At 41.3% G+C, this 13,896-nt stretch overlaps 1 protein-coding gene across 1 annotated transcript in view; it reads left to right on the top strand.

The window, feature by feature from the left end:
* DNAAF11 (dynein axonemal assembly factor 11) overlaps nucleotides 1–13,896 on the top strand; it is a 113,461-nt gene that overhangs the window by 46,904 nt on the left and 52,661 nt on the right. Inside the window, exon 5 of the mRNA XM_062189450.1 lies at nucleotides 10,992–11,215. Within this exon, the coding sequence (XP_062045434.1) occupies nucleotides 10,992–11,215 (224 nt within the window). The remainder of the gene's footprint in view (nucleotides 1–10,991; nucleotides 11,216–13,896) is intronic.

The following is a 13,896-nucleotide window of genomic DNA, read 5'->3' on the forward strand; positions in this document are numbered from 1 at the left end:
CACCCTAGGCTGTCGTCATGAGTTGCCAAGGCTATGGAAGCCTTCCAAGTTTGCCGACTCTGATCATATTTAGACAAGGTCATAAAAGACAGAGTGAGGATAGCAACCAATGATCCTAAGAGTGGCATTAACCAGGTCTGAACAATTATACAGCATTAAGTGGGGAAGAGGACCATCAGTACACACAGGTTGGGAGTAGAGCCATTGGTGGTAGAGTAGAGGTTATGATTACAAAGGAATGAGGCCCAATAGCACTAGACAGGGCCTAGAACAAAGGACAGAGTCATTATTAGAGGAGCTAAGAAAGGTGCTGTCTAAGCTACAAGTAATTTTTCTGATTGAGAGGCAAATAGAACCTGATAGAAGGGGCTTGATAATAATCTGGTGGGCTTTAGGCCTTGTAAGTTAAGAGGCCCAGACCTATCTATCTCTTCACATGGGGTATATCCTAAGGGAGGTGTGAACCTCCTAGGGGAAGGCACTCTGTTGACTTTCATTACTTGGCTGGCCTGGGAGGAGAGCTGGCCAGGTCAAGGCAGGGGGCATCTCTAACAAGAAATTTACAGTTCTGCCTGCAATGTTGCTGACCCTAGTTGACCATCCCCTCAGCTGCAGTGGTCACTTTGGAAGTTGGGCTGAGTGAAGGGCTTTTCAGCTTAGAGCCAATAAGATCTGTGGCTCTGACCTGGGCATCCTTCGACTCCAGGGCAGGTCCATTTCCAGTGATCCAACTCTTGGCAGAGCTGCCAGGGCTCTTCACAAGCTGACTTCTGCTGAAGCCCAGGCTTACCACATTGAAAGCCACTGCAGTAGACTGGCCTGTTGGGTCTCCTTGAGGGCAGATCACTGTACAGATCAGCCATTAATAGGCCTGCCACCCATTGCTTCTGATTCCCAGCTTTCTTTTCCTCCTGGTTTGTGTTAAAGCAGACCAGAGGATGCAAGTCAAGGGAGTGCCCATGTCCCATCTCTAATCTTCGGTGGCCTGAACTACAAGTCTATAGTCACAGGCATGTTCTGTAGTAGTTTTTCTAAGGTAGACAATGCCCATGAGGAAAATTATATTCTCACTTAAAAACTTTCTTTCCCTTTGGTCTGAAAGGGAGGTTTTTTCTACTTACTGTATACTTCGCTGATGGCGAAGTGAATCTAGCTATGAGATTATTATTTAAGTTCTTATTTTGGCTATGCTATTACAGAAAAATGTTAGCCATCTCTTTTATAAGGTCTAAAGATTAAATTGTGCGTCCTACAGATTCTTTCATAATAGAATTAGTTTCCTATCTTGAAGAGAATAGAGAAATGAAAGAACAAGTTGGGCTTAGAATAGAGAAATGAGGGAGCAAGTCCTAGATCGCTTGCTGACAATAGCAATATTACATGAATACTTAGCAAACCGTTTCAACCATTAGATAACAACTTAAAAAAACATTTACCAGAAGGTCCAATGTCTTCTATAAATTTTAAGAATCATGTATTCGAAAACACCTCTTAAATATCTAACATGGTGTAGTTTGTTTAACCAGTAAACTTAAGCACAACCATATAAAATGTTTTTAGTTTCTTTCTACCAACAAGTTTAAAACATGATACACAGATTCAGGTCACACAAATTAAAATGTATCTTTGATTGATTTTAGCAGCTTAAATTTATGGACAATCTTATCTATAAGCCATTTAAAATAAAACTCTTAATAAAATTTCCTATGTGGACATACAATGTGTACACAATATAACATAGCATAATAGACCAATATAGCAATTTTAATAATAGCTTTTAAAATCTTTAACTCTTTTTGTAGATTGCCAATTGATTTGAATTGCTTTTTGTTTTTAGATTACTTTAACCTATTGCTTTAACAGAGCATCAGAGTTTAATTCTATGTCAAAGAGAAATTGAGCTTCCTGTGATCTTTTGCTGTGAGGTTTCCTTCCTTTACCTTCTTTCATATTGGTGACCATGTTTCTGTGTTTCTGTGTGTAACACATCTTTAAGCATCTTTTGCAGGGCAGGATGAGTGGCGACAAATTCTTTCAGTTTCTGTTTGCTATGAAAAGTCTTAATTTCACCTTCATTCACAAATGAGAGCTTTGCTGGATATAATATTCTGGGCTGGCAGTTTTTCTCTCTTAGTACCTGGGCTATATCTCGCCATTCCCTTCTAGCTTGTAGGGTTTCTGATGAGAAGTCTGCTGTGAGTCTAATTGGAGATCCTCTGAGAGTAATCTGACGTTTCTCTCTTGCACCTTTTAGAATCTTTTCTTTATGTTTCACTGTGGTGAGTTTGATTACAATGTGTCGTGGTGAGGATCTCTTTTGGTCATGTTTATTAGGGGTTCTGTAAGCTTCCTGTACTAAGATGCCTCTGTCCTTCTCCAAACCTGGGAAATTTTCTGCTAGTATCTCACTGAAAATGCCTTCTAATCCTTTCTTCCTCTCCATGCCTTCAGGAACTCCTAGAACCTGAATGTTGGGTTTTTTAATAGTATCCTGTAGATTCCCGACAATATTTTTTAGATTTCTAATTTCTTCTTCTTTTCTTTGGTTTGCCTGTTTCCTTTCCTGTTCTCTGTCTTCTAAGTCTGATATTCTCTCTTCTGCTTCACCCATTCTGTTTTTAAGGCTCTAATGTGTTTATCATTTGATCTATTGAGTTCTTCATTTCATTGTGGTTTTTTGTCACTATCATAGTTTCATGTTCTACTAGTTGTTTCATTTCATTTTGATTCCTCCTTAATATTTCATTTTCACGAGAGAGATTTTCTATCTTGTCCATTAAGGATTTCTGTAGTTCAAGAATTTGTTTTTGAGAACTTCTTAATGTTCTTATCAATTTTTTGAGATCCACTTCTTGCATTTCTTCTATCTCATCATCTTCATAATCTTGAATTGGGGTGTCTTTTTCATTTGGGGGCGTCATAGTGTCTTCCTTGTTCTTGTTACCTCGGTTTTTGCGTTTGTTGTATGGCATGTTGGAGATATTTGGTTTCTTCACGGTGGTGTTTTTTCTTGTTACACTATGGCTCTAGATTAAGTGGACTGTCTGCTTTCAGTGGAGCCTTGGAGGCTTGAGATAAGTGTGGACTGAGAGCTGGGTTTGGTTCCTCAGGGTTGAGGGTGTGTGAAAGATGACAAGCCCAGGTTAGGCATGGTAAATCTCTCTCTCTCTTTTTTTTTTTTTTTGATTCAAAAGGGAAGTAATTCCGCACAGCTGAACGTAATTGGAGGTAGTTAGCAGGCAAATGATATACCCACAGGAGCCAGAGATCGGAAGCTCTTTCCCAAGGACCACACAGGGAATCTCTGCTGCCCTCAGTGTGGGCTCCAATTCTCCTGCAGTCTCCCACTGGATTGCCAAGTTAGATCCTGATCTCCTGTTATTTCACCCCTCCCCCCAGAGTCAGGTTTTTCTGCTAGGCTCAGGGCCAGTGCAGACCTGAGATCGCCCTGCTTATGACGTATGTCCAAAATGGCGCCTGCACTTTGTCTTGCTCGCCTTTGAGGGGTGAGCGGAGAGAGAGAAACTCGTGTCCGTATCAGTCACTTTTTTTATTTTTTTCCTCTCTCTCTTCTAGTTAGCCTGGTGAATTTTTCCCCACGGAGTTTCAAGCCTCGTTCCCTCTAGCCTCCTCTTTCCGCTTGCCCACTGGTGTCTCGGGCTATTGAGGTTCGGCTCACCTCGCGTTCCAGCGCTGGTGTGTTGAGTCTGCCGCTGGTGTCCCGAACTTGGGCTCCCACGCTCTCCACGCAGGTCCACTGTGAATCACTAGTTCCGAAAGAGTTTCCTCTGCTGTTTCATCCCCTACTCTTCCTTGACCCTGCAGTATCTCCACTTTTATTAACCTGTGTGTCTTGCTGAACTATCAATGTGCTCCCTGACTATTCCGCCATCTTGCCGCTCCTTGTAAGTCTGTTTTTGTGCCAGTACCATGCTGTTTTGATTGTAACTGCCCTGTAGTATGTCTTGAAATCAGGTATCATGATGCCCCCAGCTTTGATTTTTTTTTTTTTTGCATAAGATTGCTTTAGCTATTTGGGGTCTCTTGTGTTTCCATATGAATTTCAGCATTGTTTTTCTAGATCTGTGAAGAATGTCATTGGTGTTTTGATTGGGATCACATTGAATCTCTAAATTGCTTTCAGTACTATGGACATTTTGATGATGCTGATTCTTCAAATCCATGAACATGGACTTTTTTCTATTTTTAATGTTGTCTTCTATTTCTTTCTTTAGTGTTTTGTAATATTCATCATAGAGATCTTTGACACCCTTGGTTAAATTTATTCCAAGGTATTTGATTCTTTTTGGAGCTATTGTGAATGGTACTGATCTTACAAGTTCATTCTCAGCCATGGTGTATACAAAAGCTATTGATTTTTCTGTGTTGGTTTTATATCCAGGCACTTTACCAAACTCATTTATGAGTTCCAATAGTCTCTCAGTGGAGTTTTTTGAATCTCCCATATATTGGATCATGTCATCTGCAAATAAGGATAGTTTGAGTTCCTCTTTTCTAATTTGTATCCTTTTTATTTCTATTTCTTGCCTAATGACTCTAGCTAAAACTTCCAGGACTATATTAAATAGCAGTGGTGAGAATGAGCATCCTTGTCTGGTTCCAGATCTTAGGGGGAATGCTTCCAGCTTTTCTGTGTTCAATAGGATGCTTGTCATGGGTTTGTCATAAGTTGCCTTGATTGTGTTGAGGAATGTTCCCTCTATACCCATTTTCCTTTTGGTTTTCATCATGAAATGATGTTGTATTTTATCAAATGCTTTCTCTGCATCTACTGAGAAAATTATATGGTTTTTGTTCTTCAGTTTGTTACTGTGGTGTATCACATTGATTGATTTACAAATGTTGAACCATCCCTGCATTCAGAGAATAAATCCCATTTTGTCAGGGTAGATGATCTTTCTGATGTGTTGTTGGATTTTATTAGCTAATATTTTGTTGAGGATTTTTGTATCTACATTCACCAGGGATTTTGGTTTATAGTTCTGTTTCTCTGTTGCATCTTTTCCAGGTCTAGGTATTAAGGTGATGCAGGCTTCGTAGATGGAGTGTGGGAGGATTCCCTCCTTTTCAATTATTTTGAATAGCTTGAGAAGAATTGGAATTAGTTCTTCTTTAAATGTGTGGTAGAATTCAGCAATGAAGCTGTATGATCCTCAGCTTTTCTTTGTTGTTAGAATCTTTATTACTGATTCGATCTTTGTCTTGGTTATTGGTCTGTTCAAGTTTTCTATATCTTTATGACTTAATTTTGGTAGATCACATCTTTCTAGGAATCTATCCATTTCTTCTAGGTTTCCCATTTTATTGGTATAGAGCTCTTTGGTTTTTTTTTTTTTTTTTTCAGACAGAGTGGACAATGAGAGAGAGACAGAGAGAAAGGTCTTCCTTTTGCCGTTGGTTTACCCTCCAATGGCCGCCGCGGTAGGCGCACTGCGGCCGACACACCGCGCTGATCCGATGGCAGGAGCCAGGTGCTTCTCCTGGTCTCCCATGGGGTGCAGGGCCCAAGGACTTGGGCCATCCTCCACTGCACTCCCTGGCCACAGCAGAGAGCTGGCCTGGAAGAGGGGCAACCGGGACAGGATCAGTGCCCCGACCGGGACTAGAACCTGGTGTGCCAGCGCTGCAAGGCGGAGGATTAGCCTAGTGAGCTACGGCGCCGGCCCAGTATACAGCTCTTTATAATAATTGCTGATGATTCTTTTTATTTCTGTGCTGTCTGTTGTTATATTTCCTTTTTCATCTCTGGTTTTTTTGATTTGGGTCTTTTCCTTCTTTTATTTTGTTATTTGCACCAATGATGTATCAATTTGTTTGTTTTTCAAAAAATCAGCTTTTCATTTCACTGATTTTTTATATTTTAATTTTGTTTATTTCTTCTCTAATTTTAATTATTTCTTTCCTCCTACTAGTTTTGGATTTGGTTTGTTGTTGATATTCTAGGTCCTTGAGATGCACTGATAGCTCATTTATTTGGTACCTTTGGTACTCTAATTGATATGAACTTCCCTCTTAAAACTGTTTCTGCTATATCCCATAGATTTTGATATGATGTATTGTCATATTCATTTGTTTCCAGAAGTTTTTTTATTTCTCTTTTAATTTCTTCAGTGACTTACTGTTCATTCAGGAGCATGTTTTTTAGTCTCCCCGTGTTTACGTATGTTCTAGAGATTCTTAAGTTGTTGATTTCAAGCTTTATTGCATTGTGGTCTGAGAAGATGCATGGAATGATTTCAATGTTTTTGAATTTCCTGAGACTCGCTTTGTGGCCTAGCATATGGACTGTCCTAGAGAATGTTCTATACACTGATGAAAGGAATGTGTATTCTGCCTCTGTGGGGTAAAAGGTTCCATAGATATCTGTTAGGTCCATTTGGTTTATAGTGTCAATTAACTCTGTTGTTTCCTTGCTGATTTTCTGTCTGGGTGATCTGTCCATTGCTGAAAGTGGAGCAGTGAAATCCCCATTACCATAGTATTGGAGTCTATGTCTCCCTTTTGGTCTATTAACATTTTTAAGTACACAGGTGCCCTGTAATTGGGTGCATATATGTTTATTATAGTCACATCTTCCTGTTGGATTGATCCCTTCCTCTTTAAATAGTGCCCTTCTTCAACTCTTTTAACAGTTGTTATATTGAAGTCTATTTTTTTTTGTAATATTAGGATGGCAACACCAGCTCTTTTTTGGTTTCTGTTAGCATGGGATATCTTTTTCCATCCTTTCACTTTCAGTCTGTGTGTATCTTTGTTGGTGAGATGTGTTTTTTGTAAGCAGCAAATAGATGGATGTTGTTTTCAATCCATTCAGCCAGTCTGTGTCTTTTAACTGGAGAACTGAGGTCATTTATATCAAGGTGACTGTTGATAAGTACTGACGTGGCCCTGCCATTTTTCCATAAATATTCCTATTGTTTACTTAGGATTTCTTTTGCATTTTCACTAGTGGCTCTTCTGCCTTCTCATTCTTTCACAGTGATGACCATGTTTCTGTGTGTAGCACATTCTTCAGCATCTTCTGTAAGGCTGGATGAGTGTCAACAAATTCTTTCAATTTATGTTTCTTATGGAAGGTCTTATTTCACCTTCCCTCATAAATGCAAGCTTTGTGAGGTGAAGTATTCTGGGTTGACAGTTTTTTTCTTTTAAGACTTGGACTATATCTCACCATTCCCTTCTAGCCTATAGGGATTCTGATGAGGAGTCAGTTGTGAGTCTAATTGGAGCCTCTCTGAAAGTAATCTGGTATTTCTCTTGTGCTCCTTTTAGAATCTTTTCTTTATGTTTTACTATGGAAAGTTTGACTATGATATGTCATGTTGAGATCTTTTCTGATCATGTCTGTTAGGAGTCCTGTGTGCTTCTTCTACTTGAACATCCATTTCTTTCTCCAAATTAGGGAAGTTTTCTGTAATTATTTCACTAAATAGGCTTTCTATTCCCTTTGCTCCTTCTACTTCTTCAGGAACTCCTAAGATCTGTATGTTGGGTTGTTTGATATTATCCCATAGATCTTCAACACTTTTTTTTTTAAAGATTTTATTGATTTATTTGAGAGGTAGACTTAGAGACAGAGGGAAAAGTCTTCCATCCACTGGTTTACTCCCCAATTGGCTGCAATTGCCAGAGCTGGACCCATTGAAAACCAAGAGCCAGGAGCTTCTTGCAGGTCTCCCATGCAGGTGCAGGGATCCAAGCACTTGTGCCATCTTCCATTGCTTTCCAGGCCATAACAGAGAGCTATATTAGAAGAGGAGCAGCTGGGACTAGAACTAGCGCTTATATGGGATGCTGGTGCTGCAGATGGAGGATTAATTTATTGTGCCACAGCACTGGCCCCTGCAACACTGTTTTTAAGTTTTGTATTTTCTTGTTTTTTTTGTTGTTGTTGTTGTTGTTTTTTGTTTGACTCTAAGCTTTCCATAGATTTGTCTTCTACTTCAGATATTCTTCCTTCTACCTCATCAAGTCTGCTGTTAAGACTTTCCACCACATTTTTTTATTTGCCTCATTGAATTCTTCATCTCTAAAATTCCATTTTGATTTCTCTTTATAGTCTCAATTTCCTGGGAAAAATTTTCATTCATATCATGTATGGTTTTCTTTAGTTCATGAATTTGCTTCTGATTTTTTTTGAGTAACCCTATGATTTTTTCTAAATTCCACTTCCGGCATTTCTTCGGTCTCTTCCTCTTCACATTCTAATATTGCAATGTTGTGTTCCTCTGTGGGGGTCATGGCTACTTCCTTATTCTTTCTTGAATTTTGGCTCGTATGTTTTGGCATTTGTGGAGTTGATTTTTTTTTTCTTCTGTTGGTTTTTATCTTTGGGGTTATGCTTCTTTGGCTTCATGCAATGTCTGCCCTTTCAGAGACTACCAGGAGGTGTGTAGAGGGTGTGTCCAGGGGGCTCTGGTCAATGCTCTAGGTTGGGGTGAGTTTCTAGGGTAACACCCAAGTTGGGTGTGGTAGCTCCAATCCCAGATAAGCCCTATGCCTTTTCATGTAGCCACAGAGGCCTCAAGGTCTCAGCACATAAGGCTCCCAGAGACACCTAGATCAGAGGGTGCTGTTGGTGTGGGAGCTCCTCTCGTAGGTGCCCAGCCACCTTCCCGCCGAGCTCTGAGGCAGTGGGGGCCATGGACCATTCCTACCCTTCGTTGCCCTAGATCACACCCGCACACTAGAGCCACTGGCTTAATGCCTGCCGGCCTTTGCTGCCAGTGCTGCATTCAAGTGTCCTGACTCAGTGAGCTACAGGCTTCCCTAGTCGTAGTCCTGTTTTAAAATGGCGCCCACCCTCTCTCAGCCAGCTCGTGCATTCTGTTTTGGAGATATTGGTTTGAATCAACTGCCCCTCTCCACTTCCACTAGGACCACAGGCAACCACCAGCAACCACCAGCTCCCCAGGCTCCAGTCCAGACCCACGCCTTGCTCTCTGGTTCAATACTCCCAAAGATTGGTGCAGACCGACTTCCCCCATCTCAACAGAGCTTCGGTTCTGACTGTCCGTGACTCAAGTTCTCAGGTTTTCAGGGTTTGTGTTAGCACTCACCATGCACATTCAAGCTGTATCCCCTCCTACTGCGGGGCTTCCTGGGTGGTTTTTTCTCCACTTCTGAGCATGTACCTGCTACGCTATTCTCTGCACTGTTTCTTCCTAGCCCTGTGAAGCATGCTGCTCCCTAATCCACCATTTTTCCGAGTCTTCTCCTGATAGTTTTTAAAATATAATTTTACTAAATTGTATATGTGTTTTTACTTTTATTTTAGCCTTTGCTTTTTGCTGTTGTAACAAATTAACACAAACTTGTATCTTAAAGCAATACATATTTACTGTCTTGTAGTTGTAGAGGTCAGAAGTCTGAAATGGCTTCATTGGGCTGAAGTCCAGGTGTTAGTGGGTCTATTCCTTCTGGAAACTCTGGGAGAAATCCTTTTCCTCTCTTTGTTCAGCTTCTAGAAGGTTCCTGCATTTCTGGGCTAGTGGTCTCTTCCTCATCTTCAAAGCCAGCAGTGTAGCATCTTTACATCTCTTCCCTATCCTTACCCTGCCACTTCTGCCTCTTTTACTGGTGAGCTATGTAAGGACCATCTTCTCTGTTCATCCCAGACCCTTAACTTAAATCACAGCTGCAAAATCCTTCTTGCCATGTAAGGTTACATCCATGGAGGTAAAAATGTGGACATGGCTGGTGCTGTGGCTCAATAGGCTAATCCTCCACCTGCCGCACCGGCACATCGGATTCTAGTCCCGTTCAGGGTGCTGGATTCTGTCCTGGTTGCCCCTCTTCCAGGAGTGGACAGTGAGAGAGAGAGACAGAGAGAAAGGTCTTCCTTTGCCATTGGTTCACCGTCCAATGGCTGTCGTGGCCGGTGCACCGCGCTGATCCGAAGGCAGGAGCCAGGTGCTTCTCCTGGTCTCCCATGGGGTGCAGGGCCCAAGCACTTGGGCCATCCTCCACTGCACTCCCTGGCCACAGCAGAGAGCTGGCCTGGAAGAGGGGCAACCAGGACAGAATCTGGAGCCCCGACCGGGACTAGGACCCAGTGTGCCGGCGCCTCAAGGTGGAGGATTAGCCTGTTGAGCCACGGTGCCAGCCAGTAGGTATCTTAAATTGACAGCTTTGATGGGATGATGAGCATGCTTGGGATGCAGTAGTCGTCTGGTGGGCTCTGAGTGCCTGGTTTCCTAGCACCACGGGACAGGGCCAAGGAAAGGGTGCAGGTCAACTTTCTGCCCTTTTTATAGAGAGCATTTGGGAAGTGTTATTGTCACACTTTGGAACCATGCTTTGACTTCAGCATTGAAATTCTTGGTAGAGGGAACATTTATAAAAGTAATACAAGTGGGGCCAGTGCTGTGGCATAGTGGGTAAAGCCGCCACCTGCAGTGCCGGCATCCCATATGGGCGCCGGTTGAGCCAGGGCTGCTCCACTTCTGATCAGCCCTCTGCTGTGGCCTGGGAAAGCAGTAGAAGATGGCCCAAGTCTTTGGGCCCCTGCACCCATGTGGGAGACCTGGAGGAAGCTCCTGGCTCCTGGCTTTGGGTGCAGTTCTGGCAGTTGCAGACAACTGGGGAGTAACCAGCGGATGGAAGACCTCTCTCTCTGCCTCTCCTTCTCTCTCTGTGTAGCTCTTTCAAATAAACAAATAAATCTTAAAAAAAAAAAAGTAATACAAGGTACTTTGAAAGTTTGTCTATAATTATTGGCTTTTACACAAAGCCTACTTATTATTATTATTACCAGTAAAGGCATTTTATAAACTGTTGATTGAAATAAATATCAATTTAAATCAATGTTTCTGATATTTCCTATTAATTACTTTGGTTTAATTATAAATCACTAATATTGTTGTATTATTGTTTCTAAATTCTAAATACTGCAACAAAAATAAATTGGAGCTGATACACACTGCTACATGTGAGTAACTGTACTATGATTTTTTTGCTTTTCATTCAAGTGGCTGGATGGTAAAGAAATAGAACGTTCAGAAAGGATTCAGGCATTGCAGAACTACCCAGTAACTGAACAACAAATCAGAGAACAAGAAAAAGCTTACTGCCTCAAACGAGCCAAAGAGAGAGAAGAGGCTCAGAAGAAACTTCAAGAGGAGCATGGAAGTGTAGACAAGAGAAGTGCTCCAGGCTTTGATGGACAATGGTGCACCGACATCAGTACCCCACTGTATGTAACCCGTTAGTGCTGACGTTCCAGTTAACTCCTGGGAAAAACAGCAAACTAAGTTCCCTTCCTGAGGTCTTCAGGGTGTCACTTATTTTCCAGAAGATTGATTTGAAGAATAAGATATGATGTGAATTGGGAGGGCAGGTAGGGTAGAAGCATCGTATTGTTTGCGATAATACTGTGAAATTTTCTTCCCTTAGAAAACAGTGCCTCTCCATACCAGCAACTCTTAAATTGCATCTAAAATTATCCTCAGAAAAATCTCTATCAAAGATGCACAGGAAAGATGAATTAAAGAGGTGTATTTTGATTTATAAAGTGGGAATATTTTAGAAAAGCTACATACAGATCACAGGATTATAAATTGGGTAATTCTAATTACATCATGAAAGCATTCTGTTTTGTGAGTTAGATAATGAGTAAGTTTTTAATGATTACTAACCCCTCCTTTTTTTTTACAAATCTGAATTTTCAGTGCTCCTTTAAGAGAATTGCAACTAGTCAACTGATTTGATTCCATGCTGTGACAGCTTTAAATACGTAGATCACAGAATCTCATAAAATTAAAAAAAAATAATAATCATACACTATTTCAGGTACACGTAAATGTTAAAATATGCAGCTGTAGTTCTACCACCTAATTTTAATAAATAATGATTGTATGTTTGCTTTGAATATTTAAATTTTTTGAACTTTTTTCTATCTATTTGAGAGGCAGAGAGCCAGAGAGAGTCAGAGGGAGAGACAGATATATGGAGAGACAGTGTCCATCTTGGTTACTCCCTACATGCCTGTGACAGCTGGAGATGGGCCAGGGCCAAAGCCAGGAGCCAGAAACCCAATCTGGTTTTCCCCAAGTGTGTGGCAGGAACTCCTTGAGCCATCACCTGCCTCCTAGACTTTGCACTAGCAGAAAGGTGGAGTGAAGAGCCAGAGCTGGGTATTGAACCCTGGTACTTCAATAGGGCACACCCGTGTTTTAACCACTAGGCTAAATGTCCACCTCAGAATTGTTGAGTGTGCTAATGGAACTCGCTGAAAGTCCCCAGTGGAATTTGGTTGAACTTGTCTGGGGGAAAGTTGACATCTTCCTGACAGTGACTCTCCTTGCTGGACTTGGGAATAGCCCTTTCTGTGTTTATTTTATTTTTCTTCTGAGTCCTTCAACCAAGTTTGTAATTTTCCCTATAAATCCCTTGTACCATCTTGTATTAGATGTATTCCTAACACCTTCAAGAATATGAGAAACAGACATAAAATTGCTTCTTAAGAGACACATGATTTCTGTGTACTGCTGTTGTATTAAGCAATTGTACTGACTTTTTGAAAAAAATTGCAATATTCTATATATTATTTGTAAACTGCAACTTTAAAATCTTCCAATCCTCTTTATTTTCTTTGTGGTGCCTACAAAACCTCCAATATAGGGGAAGAACGGCAGCAGTAAGAGTGGGCATCTGTACCATGGGCCTGACTTTCAGAACAATGACCCTAATTCCTCAACATTAAGTATAATGTTTGCCATGGGTTTTGGTAATGTTAAGTAAGTTTCCTTCTATTCTCAGTTGACGCACCTTTATATTAGATATTTATTAAATGAGGCCAGCGCCGTGGCTCACTAGGCTAATCTTCCGCCTGCGGCTCTGGCACACCAGGTTCTAGTCCCGGTTGGGGTGCCGGATTCTGTCCTGGTTGCTCCTCTTCCAGTTCAGCTCTCTGCTGTGGCCCAGGAAGGCAGTAGAGCATGGCCCAAGTGTTTGGGCCCTGGACCCACATGGGAGACCAGGAGGAAGCACCTGGCTCCTGGCTTTGGATCGACACAGCGCACTGGCCGTAGTGGCCATTTAGGGGGTGAACCAACAGAAGGAAGACCTTTTTCTCTGTCTCTCTCTCTCACTGTCCAACTCTGCCTGTCCAAAAAAAAAAAAAAAGATATTCATTAAATGCTTTCCCTGGCTCTATTGAGATAGTCATGACTTAATATGTAGAATCATATCATTTGAATTTCTAATATTAAACCACCCTTGAATTTCCAGAATAGAATCACTTTGCTCATGATGTATTTGTTGATGCCTTGTTGCATTTATTTTGTGAATAATTTTGTTTATAACATTTCAACTTATGTTCATAAATTAGTTTATGCTATAATATCCTTTTCTTATTGTGCTTTTCCTATTTGTTGCAACAGGGCTATAATTATCACAAAAGCTGTATTGGAGATCATTTGCTATTCTTGATTCATAGAAAGTTACAAAAGTTTAAAATAATCTGTTTCTTATATTTTACTAGAAGCTTAGAGTTGGGTTTCCTCTGGGTGCCTACTTGCTTCCCCCACCATACGGCTGGTCCTGCAGCCATCTCCACTCTAACCAATCTAGCCTATAAGGACAGAAACCTAGACATTCTGGGAGGTACTCTTTGAAATAGTGAGTCTTTGACTCGGTGGGGAGGATTAGGGAGCTATTGCCTCCCAGCGCTGCAGGAGAAACATGACAGAGCTTTGGAGATTGCACATGGGCAGCTGAGCCTCTCATCTCTGGACTAGACAGCCTGCTTCCAGCCTGGAGAATTGGAGAGATGGGAAGTGGTTGGGAGCAGCTTAGAGCAAAAGGATCAAGAAAGAGTGTATTCATGGAAACAGCGTACACTACAAGTGTTTCACATCGCAAGCATTTGCGGGT

Source organism: Lepus europaeus, chromosome 4, assembly GCF_033115175.1.
Source record: "Lepus europaeus isolate LE1 chromosome 4, mLepTim1.pri, whole genome shotgun sequence".
Lineage (NCBI taxonomy): Eukaryota > Metazoa > Chordata > Mammalia > Lagomorpha > Leporidae > Lepus > Lepus europaeus.